Source organism: Polistes dominula, unplaced genomic scaffold (assembly GCF_049000335.1).
Source record: "Polistes dominula isolate Pdom_NZ unplaced genomic scaffold, Pdom_raw_medaka contig_75, whole genome shotgun sequence".
Taxonomy (NCBI): Eukaryota; Metazoa; Arthropoda; class Insecta; order Hymenoptera; family Vespidae; genus Polistes; species Polistes dominula.
In genome coordinates, this window is record NW_028301003.1 from 4,104,584 (window position 1) to 4,128,063 (window position 23,480).

Genomic DNA, 23,480 nt, shown 5'->3' on the forward strand with positions numbered 1-23,480 from the left:
AATAAAATTCTTAATTATTCAATTTTAACGTACCGTCATATATTTACAGAATTGTTTGGTTTGTTTTCGAACAAATGTCCAATTAATCTTCGATTGCATTTGAGCACTGTTAGCCAACGAAGTCATCTACTTTCATAGAAAAATTCTATACCACAGTTTGGTGGCTAGATGGGAACGATCAAGAAACAGAACCTTGAAAAGACAAGTTATACGATATGCTCCACGCATAGTGATTCATAGTCGATTGGTTTGACGTAATCGTGCCTCAACTACCAGATCAGTAATAAGGTGTACACTCGATCACCATGTTTTAACTTTATTCACGTTGACACTTCCGTTCGTAAAATTATAAATGAAACAAATATAGTCATTCGTTTTACTGACGATTATGACAAATCGATTTTTTGAAGTAAAAACTTCTTTAGAATGGGTGTGATTTGAAAAAATGAAACACGGTGATGTAGTGGGGAAAGGAAACGGCCTTAATATTACGTAAGAAGAAAAAAAGAGACAAACATATCATAATTTATAAATTATCATTATTTATAAAAATATTTGATTTGCAAACATTTTTAAAAGTGTTTTATTATTTAATTTCTTTGTAATTATTATAAAAATTCGCGCCTGTATGAATGCAACCCTCCAGACATACTTTGAAAATGTTGCTTGAGAGTGCCATCTGTCGGAACGGAATTTTTTTCTGCCCAAAAGATAGGCAACCCGTCATACATACGTGTATAAGCAGTTTTGATGGTAAAAAATTCCGTCCCAGTAGATGGCGATCGCAAGTAACTTTTTCAAAGTGTGTCTGGAGGGTTGCATATAAACAGGCGCGCATTTTTATAATTTCATTAATAATTAAATAAATAATTACAAATTAAAAGTTAAAATAATATTATAATAATATTATATAATAAATTATCCTTGAAACTTGTTTATTTGAAGGCTTCATTTCTAACTTGTGTGATATGCACACATGAAATAAATAAAATTTGGTGTATACAATATGAAATAAGATAATTAACATGGGAATATAAATTAGAAATCTATTATTATCAACGTCAGGAAAAATAGAAGACTATTATTATTGACGATAGATATTAGAAAAGTAGAGAACTACTAATACCAACGTGGGATTCTTAAAATCGATAACACAGAGACCTGTTATTTATTTATACAAAAAAAGAGATCAAGCAGGGACAAAGTTGATAGGAATAAAATATCCAAACTTTCTTTATATACGGCTGATGATTTCAAAACATCTACGATTCTTAATAATAAAACCCTTCTTTTATACAAGGAAACGTTTTAAAAACATTCTCTGCATGAACTTGTATTATATCTTTTCTAATAAAACATTTTATTTGCAGGGGGTGTAAGAAGAAAGAAAAAGGAAAAGAAGGCCAGGCCTTTTACACCTGGCGGGTGGGTAAGCGTCTGAGTGGTTTAAAAGATTGCAGATGGCGTAGTAAGTTACAGTAGTCGATGGAGTCAGGGTGGTGGCAATCGTGAACGAAGGGAAGCCTTGGGCTGCTGATGTCTTCAGTCAGTCGGGTGGCAACCATCGAGTGTGTTGTTTGTGTTGAGCCTGTCAAAAGAGGTAGGAAAAGAACTATCTCCACGCAAGTGCGTTAGTTACTTTTCAAGGGGATTACCGAACGGGGGTACACAGTGTGGGTATATAAGAGAATAAAAAAAGCTAAGAAAAGGAAAGAAACAAAATAAGAAGATAGAGTGTTAAACAAAGAAGAATGACGATTATAGTAAAAGGAGGTGAGACGACGGCGTGCCTGAAGAACATGTGATTTTAAAACGATAAAACCAAGTTTTCCAATCCAATCGGCGGAGGTAATCGCTGATTTTCAACGACGAGTGTTGGGAAGGGGGGGCGGGTTTTAAGGATCAAATTCTTCTTCATATCGTATTAAAGATTGTACACATAAGTTAAAAAATTGTCTTTCGGATTGTCGACGACGTTGTCGTTGAAAAAGGGGTGGTGGTGGTGGTGGAGAGAATAATTTTCTCTCGAGCAGTAGTGAACAGCAACGAACGAACCACGCACGCACGCACTCACATCATGGTCGTCGCGAAACACTTCACTCAGGGTGAGTCGTTTCTGCTCTTTTCTTTACCCCTCTTATTATTCTCTCTCTCTCTCTCTCTCTCTCTCTTTCTTTCTTTCCCTTTAACTTTATCTCTTTTATTCTAGTTTTTCTTCATATCTTTTTAACTTTTCTCCCTATTCTTTTTTTTCTTTCCTCCCGTGTCCCTTTTTGTTACGATCTTAACGAGAAAGCGTGAATGAAACGACAAGAGACACATGTAAGCTTTATCTTCTTTCTCTTTAACTTCCTTCAACTCTTTCTCTTCTTCTTCTTTTTTCGATGCAGCAGCAGTAGCAGCAACCTCCTCCTCTTTTTCTTCCTCTTCTTTTCGCATAGGTGAAATGTGGCCTTGCATAAGAGAAAACTTGGGTGGTGCAACTTGATATCTTATGAGGGTGACAATATAAAGATGGGTAATCGTAGGAACGTGTTCTAATTCGCTCCTCGAATCAACACACTTTCTTTTTAACAAAAACTATACCTAAAAATGAAAATAATGAACATTTCGTAAGATTTTTCGTATTTATTTAATATATATTTTTCATGCTACTATGATCATATTTTAGTTATACGAACAGTAAGTCAAATGTTTGACTAATTCGTAATGACAGTAATTGACTAACGTTTTATATATTAAGTTTAAAAAATAGCAAAGTGCTCGGAGTCAGAGTCAGTCTGCTTGTCTCTTCCTTTGACGCTCATGTCTGTGAGTGTCATTGATTTACAAGAGAGGTTTTTTTTTTTTAAAAAAAGAAAAACGAAGGGAAAGAGAAAAGTGTAGACAAAAGAACGAGACACTCGTCTCGTTGCTCGGAGCAACGAATTTTAGATACAATGATGTTCGAATTAGGGGACTACCTATGACATTAAAGTGAACGTTGTGCAATTTCATTATGAATCAAATTATTATTCTATTACGATGTTTTAACTTAGTTACAAGCACGATAATTATTATACGATAGGTACATTTTATGCTTCTTCTTGAACACTTTCATTTCGAAGAATTTTCCAAGCAACATGTCGGATATGGTAATTTTATTCTCATTAAAATAAAACTATGATATTTCTAATAAATCAATCAAACGATTATCGTATCATTTTACTATCTCTTTCTAATTTTTTTTAAATGAATCATCCATTCATTTTAATAGTTATACACACGTTAATGGATTGTTATAATCCAACATGACTGCTAAGATTCATTGACTTGATAAAATAATAATTAATATTTCTAATTTTTTTAGAATTATTTGAATGAATTCATTTAATTATGTTAATTATTTATCTAATAATTTCTATTATTTTTTTCCTCTTCCCAATTATTAGTTTTTGGGTAGTAAAATTGTTTGAACGTCCATCTTTCTTAGGTAACCTTTTTGTCTTTTACTTTGATCTGTTTTTTGGTTGCTCGTTAATAGGAATTGTGGACAGGTAAAAGCGTTTTAAAGTCAAAACTCTTGAAAGGAAAGTTAAATAGAAGAGACGGGAAAAGCAGATGTAAAGAGAAGATGGCGAATATTTATCCTGATAAAAAAAAAATAAAATAAATATAAGATTAGATATTTCCGACGAAATTCTAGAGAAAAAAAATAAAAAAAAGAGGGACAGTACGTGACTGTACATAAATGTTTATTCGATGTTAAAACCGGTACCAAATTTTCTTGGGCTAACACGATTAGTCACCTTTACGTTTTCATTTTCTTCACATTGAATCATTCTAATGATATTTTAATGATGCATATTTGTAGAAAGAAAACATTAAGGTAATAGGTGAATGAATGAAAATTAATGGGGAAACACATCCCCATTCACCACCCTCTTCCAAATCGTACAAATATAATCAATTAAATAACAATTACAGTAATAATATTAAAAAAAAAAGAAGAGAAAGGTAGGTTTGACCAAAAAAAATATAAACAAAGGGTGGTTAGAGGGGAAGGAAGGGGATAGGACGAGTATCAAGTTCGCGGCCCTTATTAAACGCGTTCGAATTAACGCTCGATTTATTTGCGCTCGCGTAATCTGGGCCATGTAGGGAGCACGAGACATACACATAAACACATATATACATATACATTAACTTTGGTCGAAGTTGGTGAGCAAAGGGGGACGTTCGATAAAAAGAAAGAAAGAAAGGAAGTATAGTAGTTACGAAGAGATGGAAAAAACGCTGCTGAGATCACACACACACACTCATATAAATACATATACACAACAGCTGTGTGAAGAATCCTTTTATTTCACTCTTGATTTAATTTACCGAGCATGGAATTTTCCAAAGCTTTTTTATATTATTTTTCTTTCCTTTCTTTTTTTGCCCAGTGTGTGTGAATCCGCCATATTAAATACGTGATAAGCAACTATTGTCTATTTAATCATTTTCTCTGTTGTATATATCGGTTAACAAAGAATGTACGTGTGTTGATTTATTTTATTTTAACTTGTACTCGTTTTATCAAAATTCTTATGAATTTTTTTTTATTCAGAATAATGCAATAATATGTAAATGTATCTCTATATAAAACGGTATTATTATTATAATTATTTAACAGACAATTAGCTTGCATAAATGTTTTTAAATATGTACAGGTGTTAATGTTATTTCTATAGAATGTTATATTAGATAGGTTTCATATTAGATTAAACGTTTGACACAACTAAATGGAATTGGAGTTTTTTTCTTCTCATCAGATTACGCGAACGGAGACAGATTAGATTAAATAGTTGTGACGAGACACCAACTCTTTTTAAATTTATTTTTAATATCTTTATTAGGGTGGGTCAAAAAAATCAATTATTCTTTTTTTACAAGTGCCACGGAAAAATAGGTTGCTAGATACCTTAAAAGAATTCTCACTAAATATGAGCTCTTAATTTTAATAGGAAGATCCTTCGCATCGCAGTTTTTTATTTTTTTCTCAGTCCAATAGAATAAAATTCATATCTCATCATTAATTGATCGTAGAGAAAAATGTTCTAGATGAATTTTGTAGGAAATTTAATGCTCTACAAAAAAGGTATCTTATATTTTTTCCGTAAACCTCACCATTTGGATGATATTGAAGATTTAAGTTTGATTATTTTAAGACAAATTTCATTTTTTTTTTGTGAATTTCATAACTCGACAATGAATGACTATTATAAAATGCGCAATACAAATTTTTGTAGAAAATTAACTGCTCTATAAAAATGGTGTCTTATGTTTTGGCGATTAAATTAAGAGTTAAAAAGATATTCAGAGACAAAAATCAGTACACATGAAAGTTTGATGATGAATATCTTTTGAACGCTTAATTTAATCGCCAAAACATAAGACACCATTTTTATAGAGCAGTTAATTTTCTACAAAAATTTGTATTGCGCATTTTATAATAGTCATTTATTGTCGAGTTATAAAATTCACAAAAAAAAATGAAATTTGTCTTAAAATAATCAAACTTAAATCTTCAATATCATCCAAATGGTGAGGTTTACGGAAAAAATATAAGATACCTTTTTTGTAGAGCATTAAATTTCCTACAAAATTCATCTAGAACATTTTTCTCTACGATCAATTAATGATGAGATATGAATTTTATTCTATTGGACTGAGAAAAAAATAAAAAACTGCGATGCGGAAGATCTTCCTATTAAAATTAAGAGCTCATATTTGGTGAGAATTCTTTAAGGTGTCTAGCAACCTATTTTTCCGTGGCACTTGTAAAAAAAAAATAATTGATTTTTTTGAGCCACCCTAATCTTTATATTTTATCGCAAAACTCTCTTGAATTCATTCATGCAACTTTGTCAATGGTTACTTTGCTTATTAATTATGAAAAAAATGAAAAATCGTTTGTCATAAATTGAATTTTGTAAGAGGATAGCACGATGTACGAGAAAGTGGCATACAACAAACCAAGTATCAGCTCCAAGTGAATTATATTTCCCTGTTGAAAATTTCATATTACGAACAAGTAGAAAATTGTTTCCCATAAATTCAATTTTATAACAGTATCACATAACGTAGATGAAAATAGTTAGGGATGCAGAAAAAGATTGAATTTTCATTAATCAATGTGTGAACACGATTTAATTTATTAAAAGTGTCAATTTGATAATCAAAATGATTTAATAAATGTAAAACTAAGTTACCATAAGGTGTTACTTAAAAAATGTTATTTGATTTATTAAAAACTTGTATCCTAAAAAATATTAATCTAATATAAACATTTGATAGAAACGTTTGACGAATTTTATGATCAACAGCAACGCGATATATTCTATATACGTATATGCAATTTATGTACAACGTACGTGTGTATGTGTACGTGTGTTTACATTAAATGTCAGGAGATATCAAAGCGTTTATGATAAAGTCACTTACAGTATAAATACGTACTTTGTATGTATCCAGTGTCAGGAGTACAAAGCACTTCGGTGACTTCGACCAAAAGGGAAGTTAGCACGATGAAAACGTTTACTTGTGTGTTACCTAAATGCAACCATGGACGGTTACTTCTTTATGTGGATGTCACGTAGAAGAAACAACAAGGAGAGAAACCGATTCGGTAAACGGATATTCTTAAACAACATCCGTTCTCTTTAGAAATTCTTATTGTTAAATAGAATTGAGATGAACAACAGAAAATAACATAACTAACAAATATATTCAAACACATTTATTAATACAGATCTTAAACACACACATATATGAAATATTGAAATATTTTGTAATCACAAAAGATTAGAAAAATATTTGAAAAAAAGATGATGTTGAACTTAGGATAAAAGAAGCACGTGAAAGATGTCTGAGGGGAACTTTGAATGAGTATTTCTTACTCTGTCTAACTTTCATATGTCCACACACGCACACACATTTATACTTTCTCTTTCTCTGTCGGATGCACGTAGAATGAGTCATGAGAGGCATCCTAGCGGTTCCGTCTTCCCTGGAATTTTGTCTCATCCTGGGATAGTCGCGTCGTTTGGTGTAGAATGCTCGAATTTCGGTTCTCTTAGAAGACAATTCAAGATGACTTACACATACATACACACACCCACATCCATCATAATATATATATATATATATATATATATATATATATATATATATATATATATATATATATATATGTTCACATTGTACACAGATACCATGTATACTTTGTCTTTTTGGACAGGTTAAAACGTCGAGTCTATGGTAATGAACGGAGTTAATTATTTCCTCCCGTTGTTAGGTGTCGTCGACCTCCCTGAGAACCTCTCCGAAGTCTCTCACTCAGCTTGACTCGTTCTATAAAACTTTCGACCTCGATCATCGACGTCACAATTTTTTTCGACTTCTAGAACACACGAGAGACAGAAAAAAAGAACAAATTTCACAGACAAAAATGTTTTAGATTGGTTGTTTTGTCAACATTGTTATTTCAAACATTAATTTGAAGATCATCATTCTGATGGTTGCATGACAATTCGAGAAGTGTTTGCTAGTTGAGTTTATCAAATATTATTAAGAATATAATGAGATTATATGAGAAGAATAGTGAAATGATCTAGGTACTTGCATATATGCATATACACATATACATATGTTTAATCCTAAGGTAGGGTAAGCTTCTTAAGAGCCGAACTTACAACTTGTTGTGTCGTTAAACTACTTTCCGTTACGTAATTAGACACTGGGTTTCGTTCCATGAAACGACACTTTATTAAACCATACATAATTCTTATGCAAACTTCAATAATGCACGTTGCTTGGATGTTGCAGCTACAATTCTTGGTATTACTTTAAATGATACACGAATATATTAATACATGATTATACGAATGAAAAAAAAAGAAAGAAGTATCAAGAGCCGTGCAATTTTTTGGGTAGATGCAGGTGCATTGGTCACGTGCCTTGTGCACCTGCATGACCGTGACACCTGCACGTCAGCTGCTATAAAATCTTATTTTTCTTTTTTTTCGAGGACCACAGCCCAAGCCAATTTTTTTCTGGATTTTCAAATTAATATTACATTTTATTTGACAAAACGTTCTATAAAATTTTTTTCTGGTTGATTTCATCACTTGTATGATTTTGTTTTGATGGTAAGGGGATGAAAGAAGGGGTGTTTCTGAGAGGTCTAAGTACGTGACTATTGTTATACCCGCATACCCGTGTAAGAGATCATTTTTAGTATAAAAGGATGCAACTAAATCGCGAACGATCTCGAAGAATGGACTGGAAATTGCATGATACTTTTCTCTTCATCACCGATCTGTGAGAAAGAAAGAGATCCCTAACTTCACATAAACGTCCAAACGAGTGGGACTAAAAGCACCCTCGATCATTAACCACCCTTACCCTATTTTTTATACTCCCATGTCTTGTTCCATCTTACCCTCTTTACTCTTTTTTTGTTGCATTCCTTTTTTTTTGTTTTTGTTTTATTGTTAATCATCTTTTCAATCTTAAACGATGAGTTTTGATCATGTATATACAAAACATTGTTCATTTAATTATTTCAGCATACACACACATAGACAGACAAATGTACAAACGTTGAAATGTTGTATGTGTTGATAGGAATAGCAATAGAATTTATGGGACACTGAATATGGTTAAACTATAGTGTATTCTCGATCGAATGAGACTTAAGTGTCAATCCCCAACGTTTCTAGCAGTAGCAATTGGTTGGGTTGGTTAACAACAGGTGGCTTGCTAGACAATACCTTGATATTCCTTTGATTTTCACCTATACATTTTGCCAATCTAATCCAATAGCCATTGCATCGTTATTCCATCATCAACTTACACCACTTAGTCATTTATATACACCTGTTTCTTATTTCTCAAATGTTTTAATGAAACTTTTGAAAAAATACATTCCTTTTAAGTATTGAAAGTACTTTTAAACAAATGTCCTGATTTGTAAAAAGTAAATGACATATTATTATTTCTTTTTTTAGGTTCGAGCCCAGAGTTTGGGGTGCCGGATATGACAGTCATCAGTGATATCGATGAGACAGGGATTAATCGGAATCTTCAAGTTCGATACGAAAGGGACCAGATTTATGTATCCTTTTTCTAACAATTCTTACAGTGGTTTCTTCAGAAATCGAAGAAAACGAGTAGGACAAAAAAAAATAGGAATTATCTGTATAGAAATAGCGAATCGAAAGAGAGAAATATTTTGTTCCTTTTGTTAATGCCAAACTCTTACTTTACCATTCCACTTGACGGTTTTTTTCAGAAGTATTTAAAGGATGGCGCTAAGGTGCCTTTTCTCGAACGAGCTAAAAAGAAATTCTTTAGAATGATCGAGCATTGTGTCACTCTTGGAAAGATCCAAATGTGGTGAAAGGTTCTTTTAAGTATGTCGTTTATATCTTCAAATGTCTATACGTGTATCTTACACGCTTGTCGTTTTCGATAGGAATTCTTCAAGAGTCTCGTAATAGCTCAGACAGACTCAGATTTCTTTCAAATATTAGATAAAAACTTTTGAAAAGATTTGAAATGTTTATACATTTAGATTTATCGATTAGATTAGGTTTTCAAGTGCTAACGTTTGTTGAACAAATGATTCATTATTTGAGTTTTTGATTTATGCACGCATATTTCATTCTATTTGCAAATATATAAATTTATATTATAAAATAGTAATCATCTATTGAATTAAAAAGAAATGCCGAATGAAATCATAAGACCTCCCTTAGGAAATAAAATAGAATAGGATAGGATTGTATAGGTTAGAATAAATGAAGAAGAAAAGTAAAAGAAGAAGAAAAAGAAATAAGAAAAGGAATATAAATAAAAGGAGTGTGTTGGGTGCGAAAGAGAGAAAGACATATGAATTTTGCAGGGGTGGGGCATTGCTCCCGGGTTAGTTGGTTGCCATGGCGACAACCCCAGTCAGCTGGTGAACCACCCCAGGGCCAGACCCATTCATCTCGTCCTCGGTTTGCCGACCCAACGACCGACACCGACGACCCACTGTCGTTTTTGCTTCTCTGAGACTCCCGCCAATTCCCTTCGCTAACCCCTTCAACCCCTTGCAACCCTTGCAACCTCTCAACGAAGCCTGCAACTCCCTTCAAACCATTCCAATCCATCATCTCATTCTCTCGAAGCTTGGATTGCACAACAAATTGCATCGCGTTCCAATAAAATGGCACCTACTACACGCCGAGCATAAACGGCGGCTGGTTTCTTGTTCTTTAAATGAATTCAATGAAATCTGAGGAACTGTGCCCGAGTTCGAATCAATTGGAATTATTTTCCATTTGGCGTTGTAAATTCATTGAATTAGTTTGAATTTAATATTCACACAGGTAATCGAAATACGATAGGAAATTCGTAATCACTTTAATGTAGGACAAATCTTAATTGGTGATATTGAAATAGGTAGGTAGGATCGCGAAGTAATAATATCGAGCTTATTGAAACTAGCAGCAGGTTAGTTCGATGATTCGAATTCGTTAGCGGATCGTTAAGGCAATTCGTTAATGAGCATTTCCTCGTGCTTGAGTAATGTTTAGAGGAACGTCCGTTTAGATGATAAGCGTGGGTTGCGTAAAACCATGTTGTAAAGTAATCTACTAGTTTATGTGTGTTTGCTTTAACGATTCTCAAGCCAATGGTTTAAAGTCTTATCATTTTATAGTCTTTGGTTCAAAAGATTTTATTTCAAGTTTTCATTCAATCTGGATTATTTTTAGCACAGGTGTGGGTTACTTTTGTAGAATCGTGATTTTTCTCAATTTATTCGTTTCGTCTTTAACTGTATAAAGAAATAAGAAACAGATACTTGGAGGGTAGAGTAAAAGGGGGTGAAGATGAAGGTGGTGATGGTGGTGGTGGTAGCAGTGCGTTCTCATTAACTTTTCACTAGCAAAAGCGCTCTTAGCTGGCTTCAATTGCTTTCGTCGAGTAGAACGAGCTCGCCCACCTTTTAACACACAGCCGTTAGAAAGAGAGAAAGAGAGAAAGAAAGAAAGAAAGAAAGAAAGAAAGAAACGGAAAGAGAGAGGGAGAGAGAGAGAGAGAGAAATGCGAGGGTCAGAAAACCGGATGTGCAGCAGCTAGTCTCGAGAAGCTAGTAGCATATCCCGTGTTTGCAGAAGCCGTCGAACCGAAGAAATTGGGCCATGACAGGGTGCAAACAGCTCAAAGTGAGAATGTGAAAACGTAGAGAAAGAGAGAGAGAGAGAGAGAGAGAGAGAGAGAGAGAGAGAATAAGAAAAAGAGTGAACGAGTTACAAGGAGGAAGGAAAGGTTGAGGGTTAGTTGTTCAGCAGGATTAACGTTCAACATTCGGACCATTGCATCTTGTATTTTTTTTGTTACTTTCTTTCTTCTAACTTTTCTCAAGAAACTCTCTTATCCTAGACCATTGTCTACTACTTTTTTTTCTTCTTTAAGCTCACGTTAATCCGACAAAAATTCTGAAACATTTTGTAAAGATAATTCTAAGTAAAATTGACATTGCTTTTTTCATACAGTTGAACGACAGGATTCATCAGAATACAGGACAGTTAGATCGTTGAGTAGATTAGAAAAATAATACTTAAAATAATAGGTTTATTTAAATTAGAACATTAGGAAGGGACTTTTCCTATCACCCTGACAATGATGAAGATATTTTTTCATTTGGTTGATAGTGAAACTTGGTATGGTTTTTTTCGTACCCCTATAAAATGTCACAGAAGGGTAACAATCGTTATGGATATATTATCCTCCCTCCTATTTTATTTCTAGCCCGTACCATTCTCTGAGTCATCCCCTAAATAACTATCGTTCGCGTGACGTCATACCAAGTATAACTTGCATCCTTATTTATCCCTTATCCTATCCCCCATTTTTTTTCATCGTTTAACATAAGCAAATGTCATTGTCCTAACTCAAAGATCCTAACGATTCTAACTTTTATTGATTGGGTTTAGCTACAAATGTGTTTATTTATTGTACAATTGTGTAAAATGTGTTTTCCTTAACTCAGATTATTTAAATAAATACAGACTTACACAGGATCCATTCTGGTTGCTGTTAATCCTTACAAGGAGGTTGACTATTACACGAACGTAAGTACTTTTGATGATTTCATTTTGGTTTTGTTTGTTACGTAAATTCTATCTTGATAACCTAAATTTAGGCAAATTAATAAAAATTAAAATATAAAAATGTCTGCTGTGGTGTTTGTTTTAAGCTTACGTCAATGCGAAATTATTCGTAAGTTTCCTATTGAGGGGATACACAGGAAATAAGTATCCTATCGTCAAAGAATAGTAAATGAACAGGATAATTAATAAATATGATTGTTTGTAGTTTAAATATTATTGTCATCGATCAAAAACGTTCGATAAGCTTTGATTGATTCTTTTGTGTTGGATCTTAACAAAAGGATTTTTATAATTCAAACGTTTACGGCTATCTTTTTATCAACAATTATAATTTCTTTTTTTATTTTAACATAAAATGGTTTCAAAAAGTATAGAAACCATTTTCTTCTAAATTACAATTTAATGTTTAGGGATTTTATGATAAAAATTAGTAAACGATAAATAATAAATTTCTTAATGGAAAGAAGAATCCCAAGAATTTAGTATAAATTGATAAAAATAAGGACGTAATTTTGAAGCATTATCAATAGAAATACTAGCAGGAATATCACATAGCAAATGAAAACAGGAAACGGAAGCTGCAACCAGCGTTCTTGTACTGATATGAACGACACACAGGAGTATTCTAGATTATGTTGATTATTAACTCTCTACATTGAAAAATGTAGAAAATCTTGCATCGTGAATTTTCATTTACTCATTTTAAAAAATCCATATTTAATTGTCAATTCTTATTCCTAATTAAAAATTCATTAAAAGGTATATTGCAAATGAGAAAATTGAATTTCAGCGTACCCCAAAATGAGAGAATGCACGTGGGGGAAAACAACGTGTTAATTATGTATTACCAACCCAAAAAATACTAAAAGTTTCTATGATATCTGTTAGATGAATGTTACAATTATAATCTTTGTTTCTATTTAATATTTATCAATGAAATATTAATGAACAAACAGTTTTTTCTTCTATTTCATGCAACAAATATGTTTAACTGTTTTTAAAGGATATTGGTATTCCTTATCCGAATATTTCTTATAGTGTTAAAAAAGTACCACTACGTTTAAAACGTAAAAAAAAGAAGTAGATTGTCAACGAACGAACCGCATTTAGGTACAAAGTGGCTTCCACTCGATCTCGAAGTAAATTCTTCTTTCAACCCTAAGCCCTAGGAGTAGAAGAACATGCTTGTGGTATACACTACCCTAACGCGACATAGAGACATGGGCACTCTCGAGTAGTTGATGCCATTTTAAGTACACACATACAACCCACACACACACATGTCTTGAATATGTTTACTTACAACTGATGTATGTGTGTATGTTCGACGTACCGCGTGTGGTCAGAAATAGAGATTAAACGGGTCGTTAAAGAAGTGTTGTATGTATTGTGTATATATATATATATATATATATATATATATATATATGTGTGTGTGTGTGTGTGTGTGTTAAAAAAGGCAGAAGAAGTGCTGCGTCGGTCAATCAATTGGCCGACACGCGAACATCATTTTCAAATGCATTCTTTTTTTTTCTTTCCTTTGTTTTTTCCCTTTTCCCTAGCGGATGACGATAAGCCGAAAGGAAACAATTTGCTCTGTGATAACCGCATACTTATCTATTTTCTTATTCTTATTCTTATTCTATTTCTTTTTTTACTTTCGTTGGTGTACTAGGATACTTTCAAAGTCAATTTTGACAAAAACAATCCATTGTTTCACCATGCAGTTTCGATTGGTGCTTGGACAGTAAAATTAATTCAAAGATTGAATTTAGGTAGTTTATTAAACGATGAAGAAGTTTTAGGGTAAAATTGTTAGAAATTTCTTATAAAAAAAACAATAGGACACCCAAGATAAAAAGTTGGTGTCCTAAATGACAGAGAGAGTAAACGAGGGACTAGGAAGATAGCCAGGCATTTTTGAAGGTCAACAAAAGGCTTTTGCACCCATGCAAGGGAGAATGAATGGACGTTGAAAAGAGAGAGAAAAGTTCGTCGTTCCCGTGTTGAAGGAAGAAGGAAAAGGGCGGTAGGAGGAAGCAATGGTGGTGTGCACGCCCCGCGTTATTGATCGAGGACTGGAGCTCGCTCACATCGGATTCGGAAAGTTCCTCGTCCTCGTCCTAGTCCTCCTCCTCATCGTCCTCTTCCTAGTCCACTGGGTTCACCATAATGCCTTCAGCTACTTTCTTCCATTTGTTTTTTTCTTTTTCTTCTTTTCTTTTCTTTTACTTTACTCCTTTTTTGTCTGTCTTTTCCTACCAAATTTCCATTTCTCTATCACTTTTCCTTCTTTTTATTCATTGCCTCACCACAGCTGCTTTTTTTCTCATACCACCAGGTTTTCCTTAGGTTTCAAGACTGATTTTCAAATCTTTTAGGCCCTTTTTAATTGTTAAAAATGTCTAAGCAAATGCAGAAATTGTTTATTTGCAAATAATTAACTGTTAACAATGATTTTTGATAGGTTTTATTGTACTGGAATTATCAAAATGATTGAGTGAATGTTTGCATTTATGGATTATGCTAATTTTCTAACATTGTTCATAGTTGTGATTAGATTAATTTGAATTGAATTGTTAATCAAAGAATTTCAAAAGGGGATTGTAGGATTTTGATAGATTGACACAAATTCTGTTATGTAATTCTATTTCTTGTGACAAGAAAGTAATACGAATCCGTGTCGTATTTAATGGTAGATCGGTGGAAGAGCAAATGATGGATCCAACTATGGAGCAATGCAATTTCCGTCAGAACGATTAGGTTGACCAACGTCAAGCTAAAACTCGAGAACTCGATTACGGTCTTGGATATCACCGATAATAAGAGAAACCTTCCATTTTCAATTCTGTAAACGTTTTAACACCGGTTCAATTAATTCTACTTTTTATTTTATATACAAATACAAACAAATTTCAGCAATATAAAAATAAGAAATTAAAAATAGTACTTTGTGATATTTTTGTAAATTTTGAGTCAAGATTTTTTTTCTATATTATATTATTTTTCTATATTATTTTTTTCTCTTTATAGTTGAAAAGGGGTTGAAAAGTTTTGAGTCTATAAAGCAAATGGGGGTGCACATTTTTATTAATAATTTGTAATTGTATATTTAAATTTCAAATATATAATTATTAATTATACTATATATAAATATAGGATTGCAAAAGAAATATATTAAATATTACAAATATAATTTATATAAAAAGAAAACCCCCAAAAGTATCCAAATTCCAATAAACTTTTTGGTGTGAAAACATTTGAAAAAGAAATATTACGTTGATTTGATTTTTCTCTTTTTTTCTCTCTCTTTTTTTTTATATATTAACCCAATTCTCGAGGATAACTTTTGAATATCACTGAAGCGATATGATAATGAACAAGATTTGACCCGATAAAGAAATGAACCGAGAAGTGGTGAACTCCTCTCTCACTCTCTCGCTTTTTCTTTCTCGGGTATATAAGCCTTCGCAACCCCATTTCGTGGTGTAATTTCCGCGGATTCTCGACGTGTTGTAATACTCAACGAGAGAAAAGAAGAGAAGAACGAGCAAGAGTAGCAAAAAAAAAGGAAAAAGAAAAAAAAGAGCTCATGCTTCGAGACACGTGAGACGATCCAGTGTTTGCCAGCCCTAGGGGTCTCGAAAACTCAAAGACTCTCTTCGATCAACATGCCTAGTTCACTATTAAACAAGAGTATCATACTTCTCTAACTTGTATGAATTAGGTCACTTTTTAATACTCAAATATATCAACAATTATTCCAATAATTTTAATTCAATTTTATTTTTTTTTTATTTTAAAAATTATTTTATTTTAAAATTAAAAAAAATAATTCCAATAGAAACAATTACTCTGTCAACGTAAAAAGGAATTTATTCTAATGGGTAGTAAACTGAATTAATTAAAACATAATTTAAATAGAATGACAACCCTAAAAAATAAAATGAATTTTAATTGAAGTTTTACGAGGTGAAAGGTCAAGGGATCGTCTTTGAAAAAGTCTGAATCTTTTTTTTTCTTTTCCTTTGATTTATTATCAAACATGTTTTTTTTTCTTCTCTCTCGTAGGGTGTTTATTTTTGGAAAAAGAAGAAAATTATCTCGCGGATGTATTTTTATCTCGAATCCTATGGATAAGCTCTGAAAGAACTGTACACACACACACTATACTCGTCTCATAGGAAGGAAAATAAACGAGAGAGAGTTTTAAAAATAACACAAGCATATGCAGATAGCTCCCTTTACGTGTCCAGGTGGTGGTAGTGGTGGTGGTGATAGTGATAGTGGTTGGTGTTGCTTTGAAAGTGCATCGATAACACAACCATCCTTCTTTTTTTTTTGTTTCTTTTTTATGTTTAAACGAAAGAAGATGCATCCACCGCAACGAATTAATTCCAACAGGGTCATTACACTTCCCTAATTGAATTTAAGGGTGATCTGTTTTTTCAAATATATTTCGAGTAAACCAATGAACTTATTTGATTTATCTTTAATTGCTATCACATTTGTTTTTCTAATAGAAAATTACACGTTTGTTTGTTTCAATTAAATTTTCATTTTAAAATCAATCACGTTTAAATTATTATTAATTATTATAAACATTCAAAAGTAATATTTAAATGACGAAAGGTTAAAAAAATGGTTTCATCAATTTGAAATGATTCAATCTACGATTTCATTTCATTCGAATCGTATTGAAAGAAAATAAAAAAATACAATTGACTTTGAATAGGAAACGCCTTATTATTCTTCATTTTGATATCATCCAGACGGGAGAATAAAATAAAAAGAAATGAATGAAAAGAAGAGTAGAAGGAAAGGTAAAAAAATAAATAAAATAGAAAAGAAAATAAAGACATTATTAGATCGAGGAAGAAGCTTGTTTAAAAACTCTTCCAGGAGAACGAAACGTAGTTAGTTTTATTGTATACAAAAATTCGAAGTCACTTTTATAACTTTATTAAAGTAAAGAATACGTAAGTTGTTATAGGCTAACAAAAAGAGAAGAAGAAAAAAAACATGGATAAAAAGTCACCCTGTTAATGCCTAAACATATTGGAATATTATCACAAGTTGTAGTTTGAATTCTGATCAAAATCAAAATCATACTCAATTATTTGATTGAACAGAAACCATACTGTATAAAAAAGCCCTTTTATATTTAGAAAATACAGTGTATTTTAATTTGATAGAAGTATCACTTCCATTTCTTCACTTTAAGTATGAAAAATGTTAACCCAAACCTTTAAAAGCTCGTGACACAAACTTACAAACCATTTTTTATTATTGTATCTGAAATTTGAAATCATTCACATGTTAAATTCAGAACTGTAATAAACACCTTTCGACTAATAAATAAAAATAAATGAAATAAAAGAGTAAAGAATAGTTCACGCCTGACACAAAACTAGGTTACACTACTTGCTTGGAAGCAAGTAAAACTAACTTTCCTCTTTCCGCGCTACACAAGAAAGATGTGGGATCCTATACTGCATTCTGAGGAACGTTTGCTTACATACATAATGTATATATCAGTGTATCCGGTGTAAACCGGAGATAAATGTAAACCTCGACACTTTTTCTGAATACTTTGAACGATTGAAATGTGAAAAACCTTGGATCTTTTCGTAACTTTCTAAGCTAACAAATGAACGAATTATTTTGTTAATACTAGATTGATTTGTATCATTGCAATCTCCTATTATTTATAGAGTAACAAATGTTTTAAAGAAAGAGTGATTACGATTTGATTTCCAAGTATAGCTTCGTTAAAAGAATTTTGCATGAATTTATTTGTAGTTTCATACGTGTGCGCATATATGCATGTCCCTGTTGTATGCCCCACGCTATTCCCAAGGGAGTCGGCCTACAAAACGAAAAGGGGATTACTGAAACTCTGTCGTAAATATCCTAACTACTACACCATGCGTCATCGGATTCACGTTGCAATTAATCGGCTTAACAAGGAGGATGTTAAAAACCTCATTCTACTTTTTCCCTTCTTTTCTTTTTCCAATCTCTTTGTTAGTACGAAGTATCATCAGAGTTACAATTCATCAATCAAGAAACAAAGATCATCGATGATCGATCATAAATTCACGAAACAAATTAATTGATAAAAAGAATGTTTTATGATTTGTATGTGTAATTATTATTTTGCAGGAATATGTTAGCCGTTATCATGGAAGAAAAATGGGTGCACTCGAGCCACACGTTTTCGCGTTAGCCGAGGCAGCTTACAGATCACTTCAAGATACGGAAAGTAATCAATCCTGTGTTATATCTGGTGAGAGTGGTGCTGGTAAAACCGAGACAACGAAATTCATCTTGCAGTATTTATGTTCCGTCACTAGCAACGTCGACACTTGGGTTGAACAACAAATATTGGAAGCCAACACCATTTTAGAAGCTTTTGGTAATTATTTCTAATCATCTTATGACCCAAAAAATATTTTAATGAAACAAATTTTGATAATTAATTTTGGTTCACGGTTCCCGGTATTTTTTTATTTATTTTTTTTTTTATCATTTTACTTTCACATAAAACTTTTGACATAGATTCTTTAATGAAAGAAACAGGAGAGATAATTTTTTTCCTACCCACGTTTCATGCGTGCAATGTCATTTAGAAATGAAAAGGCAGGATTCACAGTGGTTTGAGTCAAGGACAAGCGTGGCAATTCAGGTGTAAAATGCAGTTGCGAGGGGTGGAATCTGGGTCATGGGGGAAAAGGAAGGATTAATAAGAATCGAAACGTTCTCTTCAGATGTTACGATAAATCGAACCGTGCACTTCATCTACGAATCTAGAACAGTTTCCATTTGTCATGATTTTCTATTTCATTTTATAAACTAAAAAATAAATAATTTATTCCACAGGAAACGCTAAGACGGTCCGAAATGACAACAGTTCGAGATTCGGTAAATTCATGCAAGTGTGCTTCGATAGTAAATGGATGATCAAGGGTTGTATCATTCAGGATTATTTGTTGGAACAAAGTCGTATTACGTTTCAAAGTCCTGGAGAACGTAATTACCATGTCCTTTATCAATTGGTGGAAGCTGGTACGAGGGACAAAGAATTTGCCGAACAATTCAAACTAAAACCAGCGATTCATTACAAGTATCTTAATCAATCCGGATGCGTTAAAATCGGAGGGATATCGGATTCCAGAAAATTAGACGCTTTGAGGCTGGCATTTAACGTGCTGCAAGTAAAAAACAAACCCTCAGATTAAACATATCAAACATTTGACAACTGTTCCTCTAATTATTCCTTTTATTTGAACATTTTCAGGTGGCCCCAGAAATGTGCGAAGGAATATTCCGTGTGCTATCAGCGATCTTATGGTTGGGTAATTTAAATTTCGAAGATGTCGACGGTGAAAGATGCGAACTGACCGAAGAGGATGAGGAAATAATCGAAACGGTGGCCCCACTTTTGGGTCTTCAAGTGGAAGATTTAAGAAAGGTAGTGCTGATACGGCAAATCAATGTACGAGGTAACATAACCGAGATTCCACTTAAGGTTCAAGAAGCCAAAGAAAATCGTCACGCAATGGCAAAAGCATTGTATTCGCGAACGTTTGCATGGTTAATCAATCATATAAATAATTGTACGAATCCTGGACAAGACAGTTCACGATTTCTCGGCGTACTCGACATATTTGGATTTGAGAATTTTTCTTTAAACAGTTTCGAACAACTTTGTATTAATTATACCAACGAAAAGCTTCACAAATTCTTCAATCATTACGTTTTTGCATTGGAACAAGAACTTTATCATCAAGAAGAAATTCAATATTCTCATATAACGTTTACTGACAACACCATGTGTTTGGAATTGATCGAGAAACCACCCAGATGTGTATTAAAATTACTCACTGAACAATGCCACATGCCCAAAGGTTCCGATCTGGCGTATTTAACTAACCTACATGCCGAATTTGATAATCATCCCTGCTACGTCAAAGGTGACGATCGTCGTAGATGGGAAAAAGAATTTGGTGTCCGACATTACGCCGGTTGCGTGACTTACACAGTCGAAGGTTTCGTTGAAAAAAATAGAGATGTTCAGCAGGATGTGTTTTTTGACTTCATGTCAAGAAGTACTAGCGAATTTGTCCAAGAGATCACAGTTTATCAAGACCTTTTAGGATGTACGGTACTTCGTGCAACTGGTAACGCAGCAACAACGATGTCTCGTGGAACGTCAAAGGGTAAACCAACGTTGTGCGATTCGTTTCGACACCAATTGCAAGCCCTGGTTGATGTACTGCAAGCAACAACACCTTGGTACGCGCGTTGCATCAAACCCAACATGGAAAAAGTCTCCAATCACTACGACGAAAAACTAGTTCTCGATCAATTGAAATATCTTGGAATGTTGGATATCATTCGTATAAGAAAAGAAGGCTTCCCAATACACATGGGTTTTCATGATTTTGTCTCGAGATATCGGTGCCTTGACAGGGGACGTAATATGTTGTCACGCGATGACAGAGAAGCTGTTAGATCGTTGATCAGTAGCCAAGGTATTCCGGAAACCGAATGGCAAATTGGTAAAACCAAAGTATTCCTACGTAGTTATGTGCACGAACCTTTAGAAGATTGCAGGAATCAAATGGTCAGCAGCAATGCTTTGATGATACAAAAGATTTGGCGAGGATACACCGTACGAAAGGGTAAATATTTAGGATCGTTCAATCATCCATTTCATTTATCTTACGGATTCCTAATAATCGCTGTAATTATTTTTTCAGAATACAAGAAGATTCGTGAAGCCGCGTTGAAAGTACAACATGCGTACCGTGGCTGGAAATTGCGAATTATATTTATTCGCAAACGCAGAGCTGCTATTATTATACAAAGCCATTTGAGAGGTGTTTTTGCCAGGGAAGTTGCTGCTGCATTGAGGGAAATGAGACGAGTGGACGAAGAAATGAGAAAGAGAGAAAGATTGGAAGAAGAAAGAAGATTGATGGAGGATAAGAAAGCATTGGAAGAAAGTCAAAGGTATCATTTAAGCGTACAACTATCCGAGAAAGTGAACAACTGTGGATTTGTTCATGTATGCATGGATTCGTTCGATGTACAGGGTGATTTGTTACAAATAATCTAAATGTCTTGCTATTAGTGTTGGTCAAAAATCGTTTAGACATTTTTAATTGATCGTTAAAATTATTTATATTTTATGGAAAATAATAATATCACCCTGTACAAGTGGTACAGTCTAACAAAATCGTCTAGGATAATTGTTAAATAGAGAACAGTCGACGATACGTTAACAGTGTTTCGTTTGTGTCTCTTATAGCGCGCAGTACAATGGTATTGTTGGAATGGAACCAGGGTAAGTTCGTCAAAAAATACACCTGACGAATAAACGACCCTTCTTCTTTCTTGCTGCATGTTTGTAACGCGAAACGCGAGCATGTTATTACTAGTTTGTAGATATATTTTTGTCCGATCCAATATAACAGGTGTACAATATTTATTGACGAATCCAAATGAGCTTTTGCTTTTAGTATTGTGTTCATATATTCCCGATAAACACTTTGTAAAGAAGATCATTTTTGTTTTCCAACAGAAAAGCACAAGAAGAGATAGCAACGTTGACGCAGATGGCAGAACAAATGAATTCGAAGATAGCAGCGTCGGATTTGCAATCGGTCGATTTGGACAATTTGTTTTCATTTTTGTCCGATGTTCAATCGACGAAGAGCAATCAAATAATCGAGGAAATCGGTGAACAGATGGATAATCTAGTAGAAGATTTAGACGTCGAATTGGAAACTGTGATAAAGCAGGAATTGGAAATGAATTCTAAGGTGGAATCTAAGATGAACACGACGCCTAATGGTCAAGAAGTAACACCGGTACAGCAAGCGCAACGAATAGGTGGGAGTACAGGAAAGTTGGGTCAACCGAGTCTTCCTGAACCAACGGAACCACCACCTCCACCACCACCACCAATTCCTCCATTGGCATTGAACGGTGATTCATCGGCGGATAATGGTGAACCGATATACGAATCTGTTTTACCACGAGAAGAAAGTGGGCCTAGTAGTCCCATTATGATCAATGGTAGTCCGGGAACAATGAACGGTGATAGTTGTGGTTTTCCACCACCAGTACCAGTTAGTAAAGTGAAGGAACCACTTGCTAGCAGTCCTCCACCACGACCAGAGTCGCAAAATTCTAATGGCCATCATTTGCATCACAATCATCATCATCACCCAACTCAAATATCTCAACCGCAACAAAATGGTCATGACCAGCAACAACAACAACCCATTCAGCCACAACAACAACCGCAACAACAGCAACAACAATTGCAACAACAACAAGCACAAGTACCACAACAACCTATCGAAAGGGAACAGAGAAGGAAATGTAGAGTCGAACGTAAATTGCAAGAATTGGAGGATAAGAGGGAACAGGATATAGAACAAGCCACTTATCACGATATCGTTGAATTTGCACAGAATTATTTCAACAGTCACGAAAGATCACCTGAGGGAACGATAATGGCTACACTTACAAGAAAATCACGTGGCAAAAGTGTCGAATTTATTCCAAAATATGAAATGGTCACTTATTACAAAGGATCTAGCATTCCCAATTCTCATATTCATATGTACGATCCTGACAACGTTAACGTTGCCTGTTCAGTATTCAGGGATCTCTGCAAATATATCCGTGGAGAGATGAAATTAGATGTAGAAATAGCTACGATACAAAGTATCATTGGGTATGGAATAGAACGGGAAGAATTGAGGGATGAAATATTCGTACAGTGTATGAGACAAGCTACTAATAATCCTAATCCTGAATGGGCCGAACGCGTATGGTTGTTACTTTGCTTGGCTATTGTTGCATTTCAACCTAGCAAATTGCTTTACAAATATTTTGTCTCGTTTCTTCGAAAGAATTTAGTTCTCGAAGGTAAACTAAGACAATACGTGCAATGGTGCATCGACAATTGCAAGAACACCAAAGTTTCCTGTAGACAGTATCCACCTTCGACCGTTGAGATTGCTGCCATGAGACGATTGGGTACGATAGTGTGCAGATTCTTTTTTCTCGATGGTAGAACTAAGGCTATCGATGTTCATCCAACTGACACGGCAGCTGACGCTGTTGCTAAATTAGCTGACAAATTGGGTCTCAGATCTTTGGAAGGTTGGGCCATTTATCAAAGCAGACCGGATGGAGAAGAACACGTTAGGGCTCATGATTATCTATACGACGTGATAGCTGCATGGGAAATGTAAGTAATTCAAAAAGCTA

At 33.8% G+C, this 23,480-nt stretch overlaps 1 protein-coding gene across 3 annotated transcripts in view; it reads left to right on the forward strand.

Annotated features, from left to right (window-relative positions):
• The first annotated feature begins 1,444 nt into the window (after positions 1–1,444).
• Myo81F (unconventional myosin 81F) overlaps positions 1,445–23,480 on the forward strand; it is a 31,279-nt gene continuing 9,243 nt past the window's right edge. Inside the window, exons 1-9 of one of the 3 annotated variants that reach the window (XM_015329500.2) lie at positions 1,449–2,105; positions 9,036–9,142; positions 12,087–12,149; positions 18,354–18,606; positions 19,071–19,405; positions 19,489–20,875; positions 20,954–21,206; positions 21,505–21,540; positions 21,778–23,460. In XM_015329500.2, coding sequence (XP_015184986.1) covers positions 2,078–2,105; positions 9,036–9,142; positions 12,087–12,149; positions 18,354–18,606; positions 19,071–19,405; positions 19,489–20,875; positions 20,954–21,206; positions 21,505–21,540; positions 21,778–23,460 — 4,145 coding nt within the window. In that variant the 5' untranslated portion in view covers positions 1,449–2,077. Of the gene's footprint in view, positions 2,106–9,035; positions 9,143–12,086; positions 12,150–18,353; positions 18,607–19,070; positions 19,406–19,488; positions 20,876–20,953; positions 21,207–21,504; positions 21,541–21,777; positions 23,461–23,480 lie in introns of those variants that run through there. The other 2 variants (XM_015329501.2, XM_015329502.2) reach the window with 2 other exon arrangements.